Here is a 24,010-nt window from a genome sequence, read left to right as displayed (position 1 = left end):
TTTGAGGAATGTTTCTGCTTACGTATGGGAGGAGTTAGCTGGTTGCTTGGGATGGCTTAGTAGACTTCTGATGGTGAGCAGCAGTATGTGGCTTAGGTTGTAAGCCCATCGCTGACAGCTTCTGAAAGATTTCCAGTTCAAGTGTAGTTTTTCCCTCACAGGTACACTGGGAAGTGCGTGTACTCATACTGGAACCTGTGGTAAGAGTTTGTGTGGAGGCGTCAAACTTTATGATTCACTGTTTAAGGGCCAACACAAAAGTAGCAAAAACCAGAGGCTGCACAGCTTTGAAAGGCTTTTTAGCTGCATCATAGGGTATGCAGCTAGTGACTTTCAACTCTAAATTTTCCTTTCCTTTTTGGAAGCCTCGCACTTTCTGCTCCATACTGAATGATCTCCAAAGCAGATTATACATTTCGGAGGAAGTGTACAAGAATTGCCCCATTCGTGAGTTGAGCATCCACAATTTCCACACATTTCCCTCCCACTACACCCCATCGTGGTATGCCCAAATCTTTGACATCTGAAGCATCACATCGGTTTAGGAACAAATGAGTGAATCTTAAGAGGGATATTACCTGGAAGGATTTGTTCTGGTAATTCTGGAGTGCTAAACGTTAAAATATACATTGCAGATTTTTCCTATGTACCATTGACACTCTTCAAACAGTTCTGAAATTCCGTGATGCCCATAGTTTTCCACTCCTCACATAATACGCAGGGTCCATCTCCATTATATTGGAGCAGGCAACTACACCTTTACAGAAGCGGAGAGTGTAATGCAATTCAGCCTCAACTGGGTAGTATCGCCTAAGGCCTTACAACCCAGAAACTTACTTGGTTTGATTTAGCAGTTTCAACTAGAAGTGCTCCATTACACAGTCGTTTGACACTTTTTAGGGACCCAGAAATACCCTCCAACACCTCGTGAATATAGAAATCAGAAACCTCAAAGGCTCTCCTATCTTTTGACTACAATAAAAATGTTCTAGCTCACTAGTGCCCTGTTACTATGATTCCAAGGCTTATTCTCAGGATGACTGACCAAGCTCTCTTTGATGAGTGGGTGTAGATGCTACATACACCCGTCCTGTCAGTAATAGTAGTCTGATGCGACTGTTCTATACTGATACCATGAGATGCTAGGGAAACAGACAGATTGGAAGGATGTGTTCTGGTAATTCTGGAGTGCTAAACGTTACAATAAACACTGCAGATTTTTCCTGCGTGCCATTGACACTCTTCGAACAGTTCTGAACTTCCGTGATGCTCATAGTTTTCCACTCTTCACATAACATGCCTTTACACCTGCGGCATGGTAGTTGCCCCAGAGACTGTTTATGTCAACAGCCGTTCACCTTATCAGTACACAGCACACTTGGAGGTGTGTACAGTCCTCACGGTCCAGGCGGTGAAGCCAAGGCCCCCATTCTCTGAAACACTTCCACCACTGCGCCACATGGTGGTCACTGAAGTATGCCCAGAGGTTACCGTAACAGAAAACTGGCAGCACTTACCAGCCTCCAGCTCAGAAACCCAGTGTCACCAAGCCCATACCCAACAAACGAATGCTGAGAACCTGGGAAGAAATGAGAGAAGACATGATATTTATCTTGTGGTGGACTGGCTCTGGAGTCTAGTGGCAGCCAAGAGGATGCAGCTCACACAAGAATTTGAGCCACAACTCAAATCAGTGGTCCATAAACAAAATTATCATTATGTTACACAAATCATTCAGCTATAGGTACTTACTATTGCCCACGCAAAGCCGAGGTGCGTTGTCAACAGAGAAGTTTTCAGGGAGGTGCTATCTGGATTTTTTAAAGGACTTCTACGAGTACAGCACAAGATAACTGCAAAACTAAATGTATACTGACAAGTCACTGTATTTTGGTATTTATTTGACACTTATGAAACAATGAGCATTAAAAGGTACAGAGCTTTACGTGTACGTAATATTTCATAGCCACAATTTAATGTTTCTAAACTTTAAAGAGCACTGATATTTTGAGATTCATGTAGAGTTGTTTCACAGTACGTGACAAATTCTATACTGCATTATAGTAATGTCTGATCATTTTCCTGAGCTCAACATCTCACTCATCCTGGAGAGGGGGGGGGGGGGGGGGGGGGGGGGATGCTGACTCAGTTTCAGGTGGGCTGAGTATAAGAAGAAAATGTGCACAGGGCATAGTTGCGTGTTCACGGGTCTAGTATTGTATTAAGTTTTCTGAAGAGAATAGAGTTGGTGCAAGTGGCATTGCATCATATTCAGGATCCAGAAGCCATCATCAGGTATCCTTAGATCGTGCATCTATGAATTGCTGAATTATATTATATATTATTTTGTATTTTTTTTTATCTGCAGCAAATTGTGTCTAAATCTAAGAACACTCTACAACATGAGCCAAACAAATGACGTAGTGCAGTTGTTAAGACACTGACTTCATATTCAGGAGGATGGTAACTGGTCTGTCCAGCTATCCTGATTTAGGTTTTCTTATATCATTTCAGGCAAACGGCAAGACCGTTCCTTCACTAAGGCCATGGCTGACCACCTGTCCTATTCTCATACAAGCATATTAAATACTTTTTGCCTAAGTGCATTTTGAGCTATTTCTTTTCAGCATTTTACTGCCACAAATCATTCATCACTGTGAGGAAATCTCCAGATTCGCTGTATCAAAAGAAAAACTAGTTTGAAAGAAATTCCACTCGTTCTTTCAACAACACCCAATATTTATGCTATCCTTGCCAATTTAAAACATCTCACTTCAACTTAAATCAGATCTTTCTCTTGTTTTTAATGTATCTAGGCAGAAACTCATCCCATTAAGATCGGGTCATCTTTAATATGAAGTATATAAAAACACTTTTTCAAAATTTTCTTCTGTGCCACAATAACGTCTGGAAATGTGTTTGATGTAAACTGATAACTCCAAGAAAATTATGTACATATGATGTACTGGTACATTGAAAAATTAATTTACAATTTATTGAAATTAAAAGTTTTGGGTTTTTCCTAAACTAATGCTGCTTCAAACATACACAAAAACAATTAGAATCAAAATACATATAACTATATGAAAAAGACTGTCCCAATAGAAAATAAATTTTGTTTGACAGAAATTCAGATTCCTACAGGAGTTTGGAGGCCATCTGTTAATTACCCAAAATTTAAATGTCTGATAATTATCCCAGGCTACCCCAAACACTGAAAAACTGATAGACGCCGGCCTCAATGAAGATCAGTTTGGATTCCGTAGAAATGTTGGAACACGTGACACAATACTGACCTTACGACTTATCTTAGAAGATATATTAAGGGAAAGCAAATCTACGTTTCTACCACTTTAAGACTTAGAGTAAGCTTTTGACAATGTTGACTCGAATACTCTCTTTCAAATTCTGAAGATGGCAGGGACAAAATACAGCGAGCAAAAAGCTGTTTCCAATTTGTACAGGAACCAGATGGCAGTTATAAGAGGCGAGAGGCATGAAAGGGAAGCAGTGGTTGAGAAAGGAGTGAGTCAGAGTTGTAAACTATCACCGAAGTTATTTAATCCATATATTGAGCAAGCAGTAAAGGAAACAAAAAGAAAAAATTAGAGTAGGAATTAAAACCCATGGATAAGAAATAAAAACTTTGAGGTTTGCCAGTGACTGTAATTCTGTCGGAGCCAGCAAAGTACCTGGAAGAGCAGCTGAGCGGAATGGACAGTGTCTTGAAAGAAAGACATAAAATGAACATCAACAAAAGCAAACAAGGATAATGGAATGTAGTTGAATTAAATCAGGTAATGCTGAGGAGTAAATTAGACACTTAAACTAGTAAATGAGTTTTGCTATTTAGGAAGCAAAATAATTGATGATGCTCAAAGTAGGGAGGATATGAAATGTAGACTGGCTATGGCAAGGAAAGAGTTTCTCAAGAAGATAAATTTGTTAACATCCAGTACAGATTTAAATACTAGCAAGTCTTTTCTGAAAGTACTTATATGGGGTGAAGCCATGTATGGAAGTGAAACATGGACGATAACTAGTTTAGACAAGAAGAGAACAGAAGCTTTCAAAATGTGGTGCGACAGAGGAATGCTGAAGATTAGATGGGTAGATCACATAATCAAGGGATCACCAACTGAGTACTGGAGGGAAGTGTGGAGGGTAAAATTCATAGAGGGAGACCAACAGATGAATGCACTAAGCAGATTCTGAATGATGTATCCAGAATGAGATTTGCACTCTGCATCAGAGTGTGTGCTGATATGAAACTTCCTGGCAGATTACAACCGTGTGCTGGACCAAGACTCGAACTCTGGAACTTTTCCTTTCGCGGGCAAGTGCTCTACCAACTGAGCTACCCAAGCACGACTCACGCCCCATCCTCAAAGCTTTACTTCTGCCAGTGCCTCGTCTCCTACCTTCCAAACTTTACAGAAGCTCTCTTGCGAAACTTGTAGAACTAGCACTCGTGAAAGAAAGGATATTGCAGAGACATGGCTTAGCCACAGCCTGGGGGATGTTTCCAGAATGACATGTTCACTCTGCAGCGGAGTGTGTACTGATATGAAACTTCCTGGCAGATTAAAACTTTGTGCCGGACCAAGATTCAAACTCGAGTTCGAGTCTTGATCCGGCACACAGTTTTAATCTGCCAGGAAGTTTCAGAAAGATGTAGGTTGCAGTAGTCACCTAGAGGTAAAGAGACTTGCACGGGATAGAGTAGCATGGAGAGCTGCATCAGTCTCTGGACGGAAGACCGCCACAACAACAACAACAACAACAACAACCCTAAATATCAGCAATGAGATATATTCTGAGAATAAACTTACTAGCAAGCTTCATTGACAAAAAATCCATAACAGTGTAAATCAATAGAGATGTGAACCAGAGATAACTAGTACTGATTTTGACTTTAGTCCTTTTGCAGGTACACTGTCACTCATATGCCACAACCACACATTTCTCATTTAATTGGCACTATATCCTAATTTACCTGGCAGTGCTGCACATTACCCATCTCTATTGGTACACTGTTTCTCGTAGAAGAGTCAGTAAAATTTTTATTGCATTATGTTGTTTAACAACTACTATTACTACACATTATGTTCAAAGGAAACGCATTGGTCATTTGTAATGAAAAATTACTGTACTACTGGTAAGCCTCTTCTAAAAGTCTCAACATTGGTTTGGAATTTCCGAAGTTCAACTAAATTTTGGGAGGAACATCAAACACTAAATATTTTACGAACAAATATTTGCTACAACATAGTCCAAACACATACTGAACGGAAGATGCAACTGTCAGTAAACAGAAGCTGTAACATAGGAAATTCAGCAACCTCTGGCAAAACCCAAAACCAAACAGGGCAACTTTTAAACAGTGAGTTTAATAGCCCATCCAGCACAACAGTGTGGAGATGGTGGATGGGTGGTGGTGGAATGTCTCATGGCTGTGAAACAAATCAAATGTGCCACAGTAATGAAACAGGTAAGATATCTGCTTGAATTATGCAGCATCTCTTCTAAGATCAGAAATCTACATCCACCATTCCATCTGTACCAAAGCTCAGAATAAAATGTTTCCCATAAGTGAGGAACGGTGGGACGAAGTTTTCTATTTACCAAATCATACATTTGAATTTCCAAGTATGTTTACCTAATGGATAACAAAATTTTTAGTATATATCAAATCAAGGAACCAGTTATATACGTGAAAATATGGATATAATGTTTTCCAGATAAAACAAGAGAATTATTTTTAACTGCCTTTTCTATTGAAAAAGAAGCATATCTACCATGTATCTCATTTGGTGCCCCACTTTTTACCCACTCTGCTGTTGCTTAATACGTGTGTACACAAATGGCCTACCTATGTTCAGTCCCATTACTAACTGGAGGAAATACCTTGTTTTAGTTTCATTCTCACTGTGTAGTTACTGCAAAATATTTATGATGTATACTTCTCACTAATACTTTCAAATACATTGACATTACATATTCTGAATACAGATATTCTTCCATACAGTTGCAGTTAAAAAAAGTGAGAACACTGTCACAAATGCTCTAAATAAGTGTCCATCCATGACAAAAGTATTTGTACCTATGTCTGTTCATGTTTACAGAACATTGCAATTGCACCTGCAACAAGTACCAAGAGAAATGTGAAATTTAACACATAAGCAATGGATGGCTATTATTTGTCTGTTAAAACTGAGAGCTACTAAGATTCTATTTCCCTGGGGAAAAAAAGAAAAGAAAAAAACATGCTGACCACAGAACAGGATCAAAAACTGCAATAAAATAAAGCATAGTAGTCTATAATTTTACCTCCAATGAAACATGAGAAGGGTTCACCAATTTAAGAACCCTCACTGCAACAGTACCAAGTTTCACATTATCAAAATGTACTGTTGGGCATTTGTTGAATGGTGCCAGTATGAGACAACTTTCATACGAATCTTCACTTTTGTCATCATCACTTATTTTGCGCTTCTGCTGCGGAGATATAGTGATCTGTTATTAATGAGAAAAGGAAGCAGACTCAATTATATATAATAGTGCACTATGTAACGTGTAAAAATAAATACATAAATTTCACTGTCTTAAGGTGTAACACAGAAATAAATTTTTGGGAAATATTTACTATTGCTAAGACCATTAACCATGCTCAGATACTTCCGTCACTCAGTCTCGTGACTCACTATGCTGGTATTATCACACATTCGAAATATCTAATTTTGTTGGAACTACTGCCAGATTAGTTAACTGCCGTGTACAACCACATGATTGTGACATGGTTTGTGCATTGTAACTGATCAGATAGGCCACAGAGCAGTGAATCGCCAATTCAGTGCTGGACAATAATTAGTGGGTGTTTTATTCCAGTCCACGCTCACAAAAAAATTCTATTTCAGTCTGTGATGACCATCAAATCTGTTCAAAACATACCCTCATGTGCTATAGTTTTCTATAGGTCTGAAAATGGTCACCACTGACCAAAATCTGTAATCTGAGGGCAAAATTTTTTTGTGACCATTGACTGGATGAAGGAAATTCTCATCTTTTTGGATCACTGATGCAGCTTGTGAATCTGTGAGCAGCCATACTAGCCAGAATCAGCTCCACACTACAAGGTACAGAAACCACAGCCCACACATGTACTTCTGTTGAATTCACATCACAAATGCACGAGCACTGCTACTAGATGCCCAAAGTAACAAAAAAGGTCACATGAATTTGTGGGTTGCATAATGTAGTACAGTGAGTACCTAAGTGGTTTACTTTGTAACTTCCACTGAGCAGGTACAAATATCTACTGGAGTTCCACGTGGTTCATTCACTGTCTTTGGTACATGTAAATGACATTCTATCTTACACAAATAAAGTACAAACAGTTTTATTTACTGGTGATGAAAGCTCATTAACAGTGTTCTTTACTGACAACAAAAGCACCATTATCAAACCCACAGCTGCAAAAACTCTAGGAACCATAAGTGAAATATTCCAAAGTATTACTGATTAGTTCTCACTGAACAATCACTTAACATAGAAGAAACATAGTTTATAGAATTCTGTGAAAAATACGGCATATCACTTTCTGTAACAACACAGGAAGGGGAAAGGAAATATTTAAAACATATTCATCACGAATTACATGTCTCAAATCAACAAAAGCTCTACATATAATTTTTTATTTTGGTAATAAAAGCATTAGAAAATTAGCTTGCTTTGCATACTTCAGTAATGTCATATGAATTAATTTTCAGGGCCAGTTTCACACAGAGAGACAAAATATTCATTGCATACAAATGTGCTGCAAGGATAACATTTGATGCACATCACAAAACTTCATGTAGGCAACTGTTTAAAATATTAAGTATACTAACACACTCTAAATATATTTTCTCTCTAATGAAGCTTGCTGGGAAAAATCTTGTACAATTTTATAACAATAGCAGCACACATTAATATAACAATAAGAACAAAAACAGCCTCCACTAATTACAGTTGATCCTTACTTTTGTGCAGAAAGGAGGAAAGTATGCAACCATGAAAATATTTTAGCAAGTATTTTGTGAATTGAAGATGCTGAAACTTTTAAAAATAAACTGAAATGATTTCTGCTTGACAGCTTCTTCCATCCCACTAATTTCTGACTATGGTGTATGTATGTGGCTTTATTACAGTAATCAAATTTTGTTGTAGATCAAAATTTGAGCTATATTTAGTAACAACTGCACAGCATGTATCCATACTTGTTCTGAGAAAATGACTCATTTGTAAATCTACTGATATGTTCTTTATCACAGCAAGTTATGAATATGAACCATGGAATATGCAAAAAATTAAACGACAATTTATTTCATTTATTTAGGCCTATTATTTATTTAGCCTGACCAGGTTAAGGCCATAAAGCCCTCTCTTCCATCAGATCACGAAAACACACACACACACACACACACACACACACACACACACACACACACACACACACACACACACACCTAGAAATTGAAATAAGAACACCGTGAATTCATTGTCCCAGGAAGGGGAAACTTTATTGACACATTCCTGGGGTCAGATACATCACATGATCACACTGACAGAACCACAGGCACATAGACACAGGCAACAGAGCATGCACAATGTCGGCACTAGTACAGTGTATATCCACCTTTCGCAGCAATGCAGGCTGCTATTCTCCCATGGAGACGATCGTAGAGATGCTGGATGTAGTCCTGTGGAACGGCTTGCCATGCCATTTCCACCTGGCGCCTCAGTTGGACCAGCGTTCGTGCTGGACGTGCAGACCGCGTGAGACGACGCTTCATCCAGTCCCAAACATGCTCAATGGGGGACAGATCTGGAGATCTTGCTGGCCAGGGTAGTTGACGTACACCTTCTAGAGCACGTTGGGTGGCACGGGATACATGCGGACGTGCATTGTCCTGTTGGAACAGCAAGTTCCCTTGCCGATCTAGGAATGCTAGAACGATGGGTTCGATGACAGTTTGGATGTACCGTGCACTATTCAGTGACCCCTCGACGATCACCAGAGGTGTACGGCCAGTGTAGGAGATCGCTCCCCACACCATGATGCCGGGTGTTGGCCCTGTGTGCCTCGGTCGTATGCAGTTCTGATTATGGTGCTCACCTGCACGGCGCCAAACACGCATACGACCATCATTGGCACCAAGGCAGAAGTGACTCTCATCGCTGAAGACGACACGTCTCCAATCGTCCTTCCATTCACGCCTGTCGTGACACCACTGGAGGCGGGCTGCACGATGTTGGGCCGTGAGCGAAAGACGGCCTAACGGTGTGCGGGACCGTAGCCCAGCTTCATGGAGACGGTTGCGAATGGTCCTCGCCGATACCCCAGGAGCAACAGTGTCCCTCATTTGCTGGGAAGTGGCGGTGCGGTCCCCTACGGCACTGCGTAGGATCCTACGGTCTTAGCGTGCATCCGTGCGTCGCTGCGGTCCGGTCCCAGGTCGACGGGCACGTGCACCTTCCGCCGACCACTGGCGACAAAATCGATGTACTGTGGAGACCTCACGCCCCACGTGTTGAGCAATTTGATGGTACGTCCACCCGGCCTCCCGCATGCCCACTATACGCCCTCGCTCAAAGCCCGTCAACTGCACATACGGTTCACGTCCACGCTGTCGCGGCATGCTACCAGTGTTAAAGACTGCGATGGAGCTCCGTATGCCACGGCAAACTGGCTGACACTGACGGCGGTGGTGCACAAACGCTGCGCAGCTAGCGCCATTCGACGGCCACACCGCGGTTCCTGGTGTGTCCGCTGTGCCGTGCGTGTCATCATTGCTTGTACAGCCCTCTCGCAGTGTCCGGAGCAAGTACGGTGGTCTGACACACCGGTGTCAATGTGTTCTTTTTTCCATTTCCAGGAGTGTATTAATAATGATAATAGTGGCTTGGTTCAAAATAGCGGAGCACTATGAGACTTAACAGCTATGGTCATCGGTCACCTAGAACTACTTAAACCTAACTAACCTAAGGACATCACACAACAGCCAGTTATCACAAGGTAGAAAAAATCCCTGACCCCCGCCGGGAATCGAATCCGGGAACCCGGGCACAGGAAGCGAGAACGCTACCGCACGACCACGAGCTGCGGACGATAATAGAAGCAATGATTACAAATACAACCATAGAGTGATTAGCTCAGCACTTTTGAAGCCATGTGTAATATTATCAGGAACACATGGGATGGATTGGATTACATTTACTTTTCCTTCCAGTAGCTCCATGGTGAGGATAGCCACAGAATGTAGACCATCTCAAAAGAGAATCATTACACAATGAACATCTAAGAAGAAAAGGAAATATTTTAAAGTAGCTTCCACAGATCCCAAGTGAAATGGTCATCATGGGTGTGGACTAACAAAAAACTGAAGAATATTTTCATGTATCATGTAATACCACACTTTTCACAAAACATGTAAATGTTTAATACACTCAAGGAGCATGTGATAATTCTTAGGCTATTGCAGCCACACATCGTGAAACACAAAAATCAGTTTACAACACTTAATTACAATGATTGCATTGCTGCAATGAAGTTGTACTAAGTCAGATTGTAATAATACCCACATCTTTGATATTTTTAGTAACATACACACACATCAGTTAGTTCTACTCAGAAATCTGTCATTGAAGTAGCAGTTGGTCATCAATAAATCATTTAGACTTCTCTTAACTGAACTTCATTAGGAGTTAAACGTTTTACAGCTGCTGGCAAATTACTGAAAATGTGTGATCCTCAATAATGGACATCTTTTTTGACCAAACTATGTGACTAACTCTTTTTGAAAATCATTCTTATTTGTAGCACTGATTCCATGAACTGAGATGTTGGTATGAAAAACTAATATTTTTCAAGAATAAATATGTTGAGAAACAATAGTTAACATCCCTAGTTACTTAAACACATTTATGGAGAATGTTCTTGACTTCACACAACAAACAATTCTTGTTACATATTTCTGAATCTGTAAAACATTAGCTAGGCTTCATGAGTTACCCCAAAAAATTGTGCTGCTTGACATTATGGAAATGAAGAAAGCATAGTATGCCAGCTTTTTATTTTTATATCAATTATGTCTGACAACATTCACATTGCAAATAGAGATTTGCATAGGCACTTTAGCAGTTCTCGGGTGTCCTCTTCCCCATTGGGTTTGTTATCAAGCTTTAATCCCAAGATTTTAACACTGTCAACTTCTACCTGTATGTCATATTTTATGCTTATACTGGTGGGAAACCTCTTTAAAGTTTTGAACTGTATATTGTTTTTTTTTCAAAGTTTAGTGACAAGGAAATGGCTAGGAACCATTTCAAAACATGAAAATTTCATGAACAGATCATTCTAAAACTATACTTGATTTGCTATTTACTTCAGTGTTTTTATCATCTGCAAACAAAAGAAACTTAGTCTCTACTAATATCACTGTTATACACTAAAAACAGTGAACGCCCTACGATGGAACCTCACGAGGCAACACATGTAATTAGTTCCCAGTTGGATGATGCCTGGTAACTTAATATATTTCTCTTTCCTAATGACATCCTTTGTTTCATGTCAGAGATACGGCATGCAACCATGCATACGGATGCAACCAATTTGCTGTATTTTCTGTTGCATTGTTACATTTTAATTTACTTGAAAAAATAATAATGAAAGAGGAGAGGATTGGAAATGGTAGTGAAAGAAAATTCTTTCAATAGAAAGCCATGCAACAAGGGGGATGGAAGTGTGGAGGGGGAGGGGAGAGGTTGGTTGATTGATTGATTTGGGGGAGGGGACCAATCAGCAAAGCCATTGGTCCCATTGGATTAGGGAAGGAAGTCAGCTGTGCCCTTGAAAGCAATCATCCCAGCACTGGGAAATCAAATAAAAGCTAAATCAGGATAGCCGGATGCGGGTTTGAACTATTGTCCTCCGAATGCAAGTCCAGTGTTCTAACCACTGTGCAACCTCACTTGGTGGAGGGGAGTTGAGGTGAGGTGAATTTGCCAGACAAGACTGAATTGCATACAAGTATAAGGGATGTAACATAGCAAGGTGAGACTATTTTGTTCTTATACACTCCTGATGCTGACATACTTTTTTCTCTATCTTAAGATGTAGTTTTACTATTAGCATGTATGTGATAATTATACACAATACCTGATTTCTTTTTTCTTTGTCTCATTAAAATTCATTATTTGCAGGATAGTTTTCAGACTATTAATAATATTATAATTGGTTATTGTAGGAATATTTTAAACAAAAAATCATTAATGATACACGATTTATGAGAAACACATGGAGATAAAATTTCTAGCAAGCAAATTGCCGTTGCTCACCAAAAAATTTTAAATCCCCCTTTTTTTAACCTCTTCATTCCCTTGGTCCACACATGTGAACCTCTGTTCATTTTTTTCTCCATAAATAGGCATATTTTTTCACTTATAGATAGATGGCTCAAAAGTGCGGGCCTTCTAAAGCCTTGGCTTTAAAACCAGAGAGCAGTACCTTCTAAGGAATGACTCGTGTGGTAGTTTACAGCTGGTGATGCGCAGAAAATGGTTTCTTATATAAATAATTAATATGACTAAACATTATACTGAGACTCTTAGTTTTCTACCTAAAGTTTACTAACTATTCTAGTTACATTGTATATATTTTATTTGTTACTATGAAATAATCCATTTTTGGAAGTCCTCATACGTGGACCTCAGGTCGTAATGCAGATTTGCTCATTTCAATTTTGTCTTTGATAATGAAATATGGAAATAACTTATTTCTACACTCTACAACAATGTGAGAAATGTTAACTGATGAGCAATTGTAAGCTCTTCTTATGACAAAAACGTGGAATTTTGTGATTGGGGAAATGACGATCTCTCAGTTTTGTTTGGAGCTTGATGAAATTGGAAGGTAAACAATAAGAAAGTGAAGATATTGTGGCAATAGCTAGAAGAAGAGGACATCCTAAGACAGTGAACGTGTAGATGATGTAGAAAATATGAATAAAAAGCCAAGAGCGGCTGTGTGACAACCAATTTCCGAAGTTAGGCTGTACAATACTGGCCAACTACCAAACACTGTTGAGGCAAGCAATCCCTAAAACTGCATGAAACCTTGTTGCAATACCAAGATAAGAGACATAAGCATCAAATGTGGAATTATTTATGCATAGTGGAAAGTTACTGATTTGAAACATATCATAAAACTTACGATAAAGATTTATTTACTGACAATAGCAAATTATTACTTGCCATAAATTATTGTATGATTATTATTTTTTGTATTTACAAAGTTGCTTAGCAAAAGTCTGCAATGGAAATCATACACTTCAAAAATATTAACACTACAAACGCTATTTTCTCTGTGTGTGCTTTAGCATATACAGCTCACTGTTTCAAATAAAATCTATAAATATGCTCAATAAATGTTTTACTGAAGAAAAGGGAAAGAAAATACAGAGCAACAACTCATACATTTTCACAAAAATTTAGACTTTGTTCACATATGTGGACCTCCTTTATGCCTTAATGAATCATCAAAAAAAAAAATTCATTTGCATTTGTGTCGAGCTTATTTATCATTTTGCTAGAAATACAAAAAGGATAATTTCCTGTGATTTTTTTTATCTTCATAGTAAAGAGGTCAACAAATGTTTTACTTTTCCAAACAGTTCATATTTTAGAAGCTATTTATATTAAAAATCTTCACTATTTAGAAAGTTCCAATTTTAAATAGAGATTATTTCTAAAACTTGGTACCTTAATTTTATAGTTCAGATTTTCCTGATTCCAGAAATGCTTAATTTTACTAGAATAACTTGTTCGTTTGTTAATTATTCAGTAAGGAAAATTTCACTTTACCTGAACTTCATAGTAAGCTTTGGGAATCACCATGTAAACAGAAATCATCCTCATAAAGTAGGATCTATTATGTTGGCTATTTTTTAGTTCTAAAGTTCATAGTTAAAAAGAGCAACTTCCTCGTGTCCTCTAAAGCTGCTATCTGTTATGTTAATATTAAAGAGGCAACATCTCTGTAATCGAACATGTTATGATTTTTCATATTACACTCATCTATAAATAGGCATAATGCACAACACTACAGGCAGTCTGCAATAAGTAACTGAAATAAAAATAACTGTGCGAGTTTCTGTTTCGCTACCAAAATGTATATCTTTTAGTCAGCAGACAGTTGAAATGTATATTTACAGATCACATCAAGCTATCATCATGTTAATATGTATTTAAGGATCACTACGCTGAAGAAGTATGTCTATCATATTTGTGTATCTTTGAGTTAATGTGCCACCAATTAACTGTGTGACTTTATTAATGAGTGTAGCTGACCAATCTGGTTCAAATATTGAGAATCCTACCAGTTGTAAGTTGTCCACAAGAAACGGAATGCTGTAAGTCAGTAAATATGAAGGGATCAAGAATTACTTGCTGCAGGTTTATTTAAAACAGCAGCCAAGACCAATGGAGGCGAAGTTCTAGATCAGGTAAGTTCTACATCTATCTCTATACTTTGCAAACCACTGTCATGTGCATGGCAGAGGGTACATCTCATTGTAACAGTTCTTAGGGTTTCTTCCTGTTCCATTCACATATGAAGCACAGGAATAATGATTGAGTGAATGCCTCTGTGTGTGCTGTAATTATTCTAATATTATTCTCACAATCCCTATGTAAGCCATTTGTATGGGGCTGAAGTATATTCCTGGATTCCAATTTAAAGCTGGTTCATGAAACTTTGTTAATAGACATTCTCGGGTTGGTTTATGTCTATATTCAAGACTGCAGGTTCAATTTCTTCAGCATCTCTGTCACCTTCTTCCATGGGTACCATAACCTGTGATCATTCATGCTGCCCTTCTCTGTTTAAGTTCAGTATCCTATGTTAGTCCTATTTGGTATGGGTACCACACACTACAGCAGTATTCTAGGTGGGTCACACAAGTGGTTTGTAAGCAATCTTTTTTGTATACTGATTGCACTTACCCAATATTCTACCAATAAACTAGAGTCTACCACTTGCTTTACCCACTGCTGAGCCTATGTGATAATTACATTTCACATCCCTACACATAGTTACACCCAGGTATCAGTATAAGTTGGCTCATCGTGACAGTGATTCATTGATATTATAGTCATAGGACACTTCCTTTTTTATTTATTTTCATTTTGTGAAGTGCACAATTTTAAATTCCTGAACATTTAAAGTAAGTTGCTTAGCTATGCACCACTTTGAAATCTTATGAAGATCTTACTGCTTATTTATGCAGCCTCTTTCAAATAGTATTTCATTACATATGACTGTATCATCTGCAAAACACTTGAGTGTCGTCGAGTTCTTCAGGATAGCACTATTGTCAGTAAGGTCATTAATAAACAACATGAACAGCAAGGGTCACCTATGGTGCACCCAAAGTTACCTCTACACTGGACAGCGACACTCCATCCAAAATAACATGCTGTGTCCTCCCGAGCAAAATGTCCCCAATCTAGTTACAGATTTCACTTGATACGCCATATCATCGAACTTTTGACCATAAGCATAGGTGTGGTACTGAGTCAAATGCTTTTTGGAAATCAATAAATATAGCATGTACCTGACTGCCTTGACCCAAAGCTTTCAGTATGTTGTGAGAAAAGTGCAAGTTGGGGTTCACGTGCTCGATTTTGGCTGGTTGGCATTGATGAGGTCATTCTGTTCAAGATACCTCATTACGTTTGAGCTCAGAGTACATTCTATGATTCTACAACAAATTTCACTTCCAGCTGCCTCTACTGAGGCTTCTCTTTACAATGTACAATTATCATAACTTTCTCATTGAACAATAACTCAACACATTGATTATTTACATGCATCTGTGCGTCATCTACAGCATTACATACATGACCTGTGCATTTACAAAGGGCCACACTATTGCTCCTGCAAAGTATCAGAACAATTTGAGGAATTCTCCACAAATATGAGGGTGTCAGTCCAGTTAAGTAGATCTGGGATGCCTCTGAGTATCTGTATTAGAACTTTGGAAGTCTTATTATCAAGTCTGTTAGTCCACAGAAAAACTGGCATAAGAAATCAAAAAGTTTGTCTTAAGTTACCCCTATACATTTAAACATGAAAATAATAATTTTGAAGTCACCGAAATTTAAAGACAACTTAATGGAAAAGTGTATGAATTGACTAACAGGAATGCAATTATTCAATGTCATACATAGGGGGAGAGAAAAATCATTTTTTTCCCATGAAAACCATTTGCTTATCAAGGTGACAGAATCAAGACAGGCAGTAACAAACTCACTAACACATTGTTTTTAGAGATCTTAAGAAAATTACTTCTTCAGTTACAGTGTTGTCACATTAATTTATACACTTCCATTCCCATTCTGCCACAGCAGAAGACAGTCATAAGAAGGAGAGACATGCATACTTAGATAGGTTATGCAACATCTGAAAGGTCTGCACTGGAATTATCATCACCATAAAGTTCTCTGTAAGAAGAATTTTATATTCTGTCTTAAGTCCACACTCTTTGTATATTTTGTTCTGCTGCGGTCAGCATCTGCTATCTGTTACACATATACATATACCTGTCTCTCTACCTACACATCGCTGCGGCCGGAAAAAAATCCTGCATGAACGGGATCAACGATGACTGAAGAGAATCATTCAGTGTGACAGAAATGCATCCCTTCTACAAATTGCTGCAGAATTTGATGCTGGGCCATCGACAAGTGTCAGTGTGCAAATCATCCATTGAAACATCATTGTTATGGGCTTTCGGAACCAAAGGCCCACTCGTGTACCCTTGATGACTGCACGACACACAGTTTTACACCTCACCTGGGACCGTCAACACTGACAGTGGACTGCTGATGACTGGAAACATATTGCCTGGTCAAACAAGTCTTGCTTCAAATTTTAACGAGCGAATGGATATGTACAGGTATGGAGACAACCTCATGAAGCAATGGACCTGCATGTCAGCTGGTGAAGGCTCTGTAATAGTGTGGGGCATAAGCAGTTGGAGTGATATGGGACCCAATACATATTGATACGACTGACTCATGACACGAACGTAAGCATCCTACCTGATCACCTGCATCCATTCTTGTCCATTGTGCATTTCGAGGAATCCAGCAGGACAATGCAGCACCACACACATCCACAATTGCTATGGAGTGGCTCCATGAACACTCTTCTGAGTCTAAATACTTCTGCTGGTCACCGAACTCCCCAGACACGAACATTATTGAACATATCTGGGATGCTTTGCAAAGTGCTGCTCACAAGAGATTTCCACCCCTTGTACTCTTACAGATTTACAGACAGCCCTGCAGGATTCATAGTGTCAGTCAGTTCCCTCCAGCACTACTTCAGACGTTAGTTGAATCCATGTCACGTTATGTTGCAGCACTTTTGCATGCTCGCTGGGACCCTACACAATGTTAGGCCGTGTACCAGTTTCTTTCACTCTTCAGTATATGTTCCAAAATCCTACTGTTTATCAAAATTAATGATATAAGCCAGTAATTTATTGAATTAATCCTACTGCCTTTCTTGAATATTATTGTGATGTGTGCAACTTTCCAGTCTTTGGTGCAGATCTTTTGTCAAGCGAATGGTTGCATGCAATTGTTAAATATGGAGCTATTGCACAGCGTACCTGAAAGTACTTTTCCAATGTGCAACACCGGCTTGCAGCAGTGACAGGAACTCCTCAACGAAAGGGGCCGCCTGCTCATGCATGTGCAGTTTTAGTTTGGGCTGCAACGCACGGCTGGTACGTACGCCGTCACAGCACTGCATCAGTAACCAGTGCTGGATGGAAGCCGTGCGACTGAGGTGTTCAACCTACTGTTGTCGCATAATGTCTACGCTAAGTAAACTACTATAAGACACTCACAGAAAGTAATACTCTGTGATTTAGTCTCCCTGCATCATTGTCTTTAGATTTAAAGCATCGTAAGCACAAGGGTGCTTTGTTGCAGCAGCAGCATCACAGCTTGGAAACTGCCCATTTGTTCAAAAAATTTCTTTCCTTGTTCCGAAAGTTTTTTGTGCTCAAGGGATAAATAAGAGACAGTTTGTAGATAAGTGCAGACAGTACTTCTTCCACAATTCTGCTTACATACGCTGGAAGGGAAATGCTAGAGCTGGGAAAGATTCTCCTGCTGCTAAAAACCTAAAAAAAGATATTTAAGCTAGCATGCTTTTATTTCCAGTACGTCTATATTTCATAGAGTTTAAGAGATATTTTCGAGAACATATGGAGAAACATTATGGACTTCTGTAGAAATAGGAGAGGAAGAATGGTTGGAACAGGATCAAATATCTCAGTGAAACTAAAGAAATGGGTTCTGTATGATAATTAGGTTTTCCTGGGTGCAGTTCAGTTCAACACAGAAAGTAAATTTCTTTATTTTAAGCATACTACTTTCCTCTGCCAGTTGTTTCTGCTTCTTTGCCTTTGGGGAAAATAAATTTGAGCTGTTAAAGCGCTTGCAGGGAATTATAGAATAGACCTAAATTCCATTGAATCTGCAATTCCTAAAGTAACAGCATTTCAGTCAATGTTTTACATTATGATGTTAGACACCTTAATTAATCATTTTCAGTTAACTTTCATTGTTGTAGCTCTAACAATGGAATGTTTTACCATTTTGTAAACAGAGGTAAAAATCCTGTTTTTTTTTTGACTAAAATGTTTCCTTTCCCAAAAACTGCTACTTCTAAGCCTACGAAATTTTTACTGCTGTTTTATTACAGCATAGAAATAATACAAATACTAACTACTCATTTCGTCGCCTCTCAAACAAAGTTTTTACCCATTACATTTGGTGGCAGAATCAATCAGTTTCGTTCCACAATAACTCCCAATTGGCAACAGTTAAACTCATTTTGACTACTGATCCATTATAAACAAGGCACAGAGAAAACAAATGTATAGTCAGTACTCGTCTTCGAGCCGACTGGAGATCAAATTTGACATTAGATCATAAAGTGAACAATGTTCAGGACCCAGCTCTATTGTTTAACACTGAAACTTGGATCCTGTGAAGAGATTTTATCTATGTTAGCACATAACATGCTTGGCAACATGGGTAAAATCAGCTATCGGTGCAATTATTGCTCTTTGATAGTATATATTTATCGTACATCGTAGACACGTAGCATTTATTATCGAAGGTGTTGTGGTATACCATGGGAACAAATGAACAGAAAAAGGAGCAATCTTCAAACTTTTATCGATACAAGAAAGATTTGCTGCTGAAAATCATGTTGCGCCAGTAGCATAACGGTACAATTGAGGAGGGTGGGGGGTGTGGGCGCACAGACAAAATCACTAAGGCCAACAGGTAAAGGTATGGAGAGAACAAATTACTATCGACTTTAATTCTCTCGTAAGACCTATACCTAATGGACAGTTCTGCAAGCTGTAGCTGGGTCTGCTTTAAGCAGATGACCAACCACTATCTGACAGGTTCCTGTGGGGAAAAAATCTTAAGATTAACAGCAACATGCACATTGCAGTCATAGGTTGGTTTCTTTTGATAGGTTTCATCAGATGATCTCTGAGCCTTAGTTCCAGCTGCTCGACACAAAGGTTCCCCAAACGAAACTTCAGCTTAAATGACACGTTATTTGACTCCAACTGTGAGTTCTCCCTTTCACAGAATGCGTAATGAGCTCATTTAATCTCGTCATCATCGTCCCTGTGGACACATCTGAATGCTCAAATATTTGTAAAGTAAGCGAAAGGAAACAATGTAATTCACATTGCGTAGGGTTACTGTACACAGAATTTTGCCCGACAGTGGTCCAGAACACTCTGAAAACAAAGAGTATGGTATTGTTTCAATAGTATAGAATGGCATGGTAATGCTGTTATAATTATCTTTATAACCAATAATGTAGAGAAAACCGAAACAAGCGGGGGGAGGAGATTGGGGGGGGGGAGGGGGGGGGGGGGGGGTGACATGAACTGAGATGGGTGTGAAGATGTGATCTTCTGCACTGCAGTCCACAACACAACCACTTCTTTAACATGTCAAGTTGTTTTGTCACACATAGTACAAAATAATTCCACATATTATAAAACTTTCAGTAGCGAAAAACATAACAGTATTAATATTCATCATCCATATATTGCTCATTGTGTCTCTACGAATAATCATAACTGTCTCGTGGCATGTCAAGGCTTCAAGTTGCACCTTGCGATAATGACTGTCGCCAAGGTGAAGATTCATTCCGGTGAAGAATTCCCCTACTTGTTGCCATCACCCCTACACGTTCACAGCAATAAACTGAGCAGCTATATGTTTATTATTTCACGCCTGACTCTGGAAATGGATGTTTAGTATATTTCCAAATTGAAACTTTGTGATCCTTTAATGAGTGTGTGCAAAAATACTCTTTTTCGATATACATTTGGAATTCCAGTAGACTGCAATATCTTTTCTTGTTAATAATGTAGCTGACACAATTCCCGAAAAGCCACAGTATGGCACCGGTTTTCATGTATATATAAGCTACTTGATCTGGAACCAGCATGTCGGAGATTTCTACATATTTACTATCAGTTCATTTTAACAATTATTTTTCTTTTGATGTCCTTCCTTATATCTAAATGGCGAGATCACATCAACATGAAGGCAGTTTTGACAAAGATTTATGTCGCATAAGCTAATAACAAAGTCTCTCATTTTTCACTTATAGCATTATTGACGACTTCACTTGGTAAAACATTTGTGGCAAGATTTCTCCAGGCTATCTTCCAATTCCTGTCTGGATAATTTTATTCTGTTTCAAATTTTGCATTATCAGTCCTACAATAGAACAGTTGTTTGCACCTAACTGGCTTCTTCACTTGCTTCTAATATTACTTATTTCTATGTAAAATTGTCGTACACATTTTAATTTAGTATTGATCGAGGCAGATCGAGACTCTTGGGCTCTGTCGCTTTCAGCAGTGCAGCAGTGACAGTGTCTGGATGGTTTTCAACGCATTCTAAATTTCTCTTCAAACACAAAGCTGTTTTTTTTTGTGAATATCTTCTTTGAGCATCTTTAGTGTTAAAGCACTATATGCGACGCAGATTATGCGCCCTTGCCATAAGTAACCACATACTTCAGTGGTCACTGACTTTGCTATCCCTTTGGGGACTGGCAAACATTGTCCCAAAAAGAGCATTTTTGCCAGAATAGTTATATTCACAAGTTGAACCTTCTAAAGACGCTCAGGTCTCTGCACCTGTTTTTTCTTGTGGCGCATCTAATATTACGCAACATTGCTTTCCAATTTATGGCATTCATTTTAAGGGGGCACTTATGGAAGACAATGCCTGCAGATGTGTGTTGCTCTACATTTTTTGTCCAGTCTAAATTCATCTGTGCAAAACCTCTTACATTTAGCAAGGATCTCTTGGTCTCACTGATCAGTGCCCATGAGGCTTGACTACTAGTCCAAAGAAGTTTTCAAAACACTCAGCTCTTCTCCGCTCCTGATTAACACATCCAAGTCATGAGCATAGGCGTTTGTAGCTTTTTTTTAGTGCCCATAATGGTGATTCCTTCCAAGTCACTGTGAACATCCTTAACATTGGGTCTAACGCTATTACCTCTGGCCATTAATAATTATTTTCGTCAAAATCCCTCTCACCACATTCCCCATTACTTGCAGGAATCAGTCTGAAAACCCTATTTTAAACAATGTCTTTAACAGGTATTTAGAGTCACATGGTGTCAAACACTTTTGCAAAATTGATAAACACCAGGGCTCCTTTTAAGTCGATCATAGAGAAAATGGTGCTAATCTCTCTATTCTCCCTTATGGTTGCAATGATACTGCAGCCTGGTAGGCGGGTTTGGTCTCTACATATTATACGCTTCAAAATGTTCATTACACGTGATCTGATGGTACGTGTTATCAGCTTGTAGTCTCTATTCAGCACGCATATTGGGCATGTTTCATTGGTATCTTTGGTACTCTTCCCTTTATAAATAAGGATTGGACGGCTTTCTTTAAAGTCTCTGAGAATTGGCTCTCCATTTCTCACTTCATTTACAGTATCTGTAAATTTTCCACCGATAATGTGCCAGAATTTTCTAGAAAATTCAACAGGCATACCATCGGGACCAGGTATTTTCTTTGAAGCCGAAGCAATTACTGTCCAATAGATCTTCACTTGCAAAGCACATCATAAGATCCATGTTTTCTTCTGGTGAAACACTCTCATTGATCCCTTTAAGCAGTTTGTTTACAGAATGTTCATTGTAAGTAGTTTCACTGTACAGTTCGGAGAAGAAATGGTGCAACCCACTGATTACGTTATTTTGTTCTTCCAGCAACACACTGTCTCCAAATATCATTTTGTCGCTGAAGGTGGTATAACGAGGCACTCTCTTCTTAAAAAGTCATTCTGGACTTAGATCTTTTGCTAGATCTTCAAGCTGTTTTTGTTTTATAGCTATCAGTTTCGCTTTGATCTTTTTAATTTCCATGTAAAGAATAGTGGAATACGAAGGTTGACCGTAGAGCTCCCTGAGACAGGTATAGTAAAATTCTAGTGTTTTTGTTAATTGAGCCCTGTCTTTCCCATACTTAATCACTGCAGATCTTAACTTCTTTACACATGATGTCCATCAGACAATATCAGAGTTGTACCTAGAACAGGCTCTTGATACATGCACCCCACACGATTCGTATGCATTGTTCCAACTTATCATCAAGTATACTCGCATTCAACTTACAATGACTATGCCACCAGTATGTTTTCTGTTTACTCAGTTTAATACAACATTTCACAACATAGTGACCTATGAAAGTAGCCGGAGTCACTTCAGCAGAATAAACACTTTGTTGCAGATTACATGTTATATATATTCTGTCCAGATGGCTCACTGACACGTTGGTGAGAAACGTAAAAGTGACACTAGACAGATATCTGAGTTAACAAACATCCTTTATTTGGAGAGCCACTAAAATGGATGAAATAAAGTCATGTGGTTAGTGTATTTCAACATAATTGCTTATGTTCACTTTATCAATGCACACGGAATTGTCATAGCAGTTTAAGGACATGTTCGGTAGCTAACAATTTAATACAAATTGCATGGTTACTGCACATAAAGCTGAAAGAGAATATATATATGTCATGTTGAATCGTTATTGGCTGCTATCAAAATTCCCATACGTAACTGTTCACTGAAAATATTTCTGAGTTTTCTTTCTTAGGCTACTGCTAAGTGTCTTTAAAATTTCTTGGAGATAATCACCTAAATTACAAGTCATCTCCCAAGAGCTGTTATGAGATTGATAGTTAAGTACACACGGGATTGGTCGGCAGTTGTAGCTCTGAAACACTGGTGGTGTTCCTCTCTTGGAAGTAGATCCAACTTATGTATTAGATATATTTTTACTATGTCACTGCAAATGAAACTTTCAGACATTCTGATATATTAACAGCCATCAACATTTTTCTTAATCATACTTTAGCTAAGTTATTTTTATTTCAAAAATCATGTACAGTCCCAGCACTACTTGTGCTCTGTCTCACTGTTCTTATGTACCACAAAAATGGTTGACGCTGCTTCCTGCTTCATACTGAAACACACACGCCTAACACCATTAATGGCTAGAAACAAATTGTTCTTAATGGTTTTCGCATTACAGAGAAAAATGAGCTTTGACATTTATTGGGAGACACAATGTCCTAAACATAAGAAAGGCAAGCGTAACTGTAACCTTGGCGTAATCTGTATCATCATCCGTTGAGTGGGTGATGGTTCAGAACACATTGTGATCATTACCTAATGATTAGAATACCTAAATCATTTAAATATGAAATTTATCAATGTGATGATTAACATGAACTCAACAACCATTTTTTTTCATGAAAAATTCATGTCTTCTGGTTTGTAATTACATACCACATGCAGAAATTCTGGTTTTCATTG

General features: G+C 38.6%; 1 protein-coding gene across 3 annotated transcripts in view; it reads right to left on the bottom strand.

The window, feature by feature from the left end:
- Window positions 1-24,010, bottom strand: part of LOC126284413 (protein abnormal spindle-like) — a 193,522-nt gene that overhangs the window by 153,579 nt on the left and 15,933 nt on the right. For all 3 annotated transcript variants that reach the window (XM_049983327.1, XM_049983328.1, XM_049983329.1), the window contains exon 2: window positions 6,331-6,516. In XM_049983327.1, the coding sequence (XP_049839284.1) occupies window positions 6,331-6,516 (186 nt within the window). The remainder of the gene's footprint in view (window positions 1-6,330; window positions 6,517-24,010) is intronic.

The sequence above is a fragment of the Schistocerca gregaria genome, chromosome 8, assembly GCF_023897955.1.
Source record: "Schistocerca gregaria isolate iqSchGreg1 chromosome 8, iqSchGreg1.2, whole genome shotgun sequence".
NCBI lineage: Eukaryota > Metazoa > Arthropoda > Insecta > Orthoptera > Acrididae > Schistocerca > Schistocerca gregaria.
This window is presented reverse-complemented; position numbering and strand designations above follow the sequence as displayed.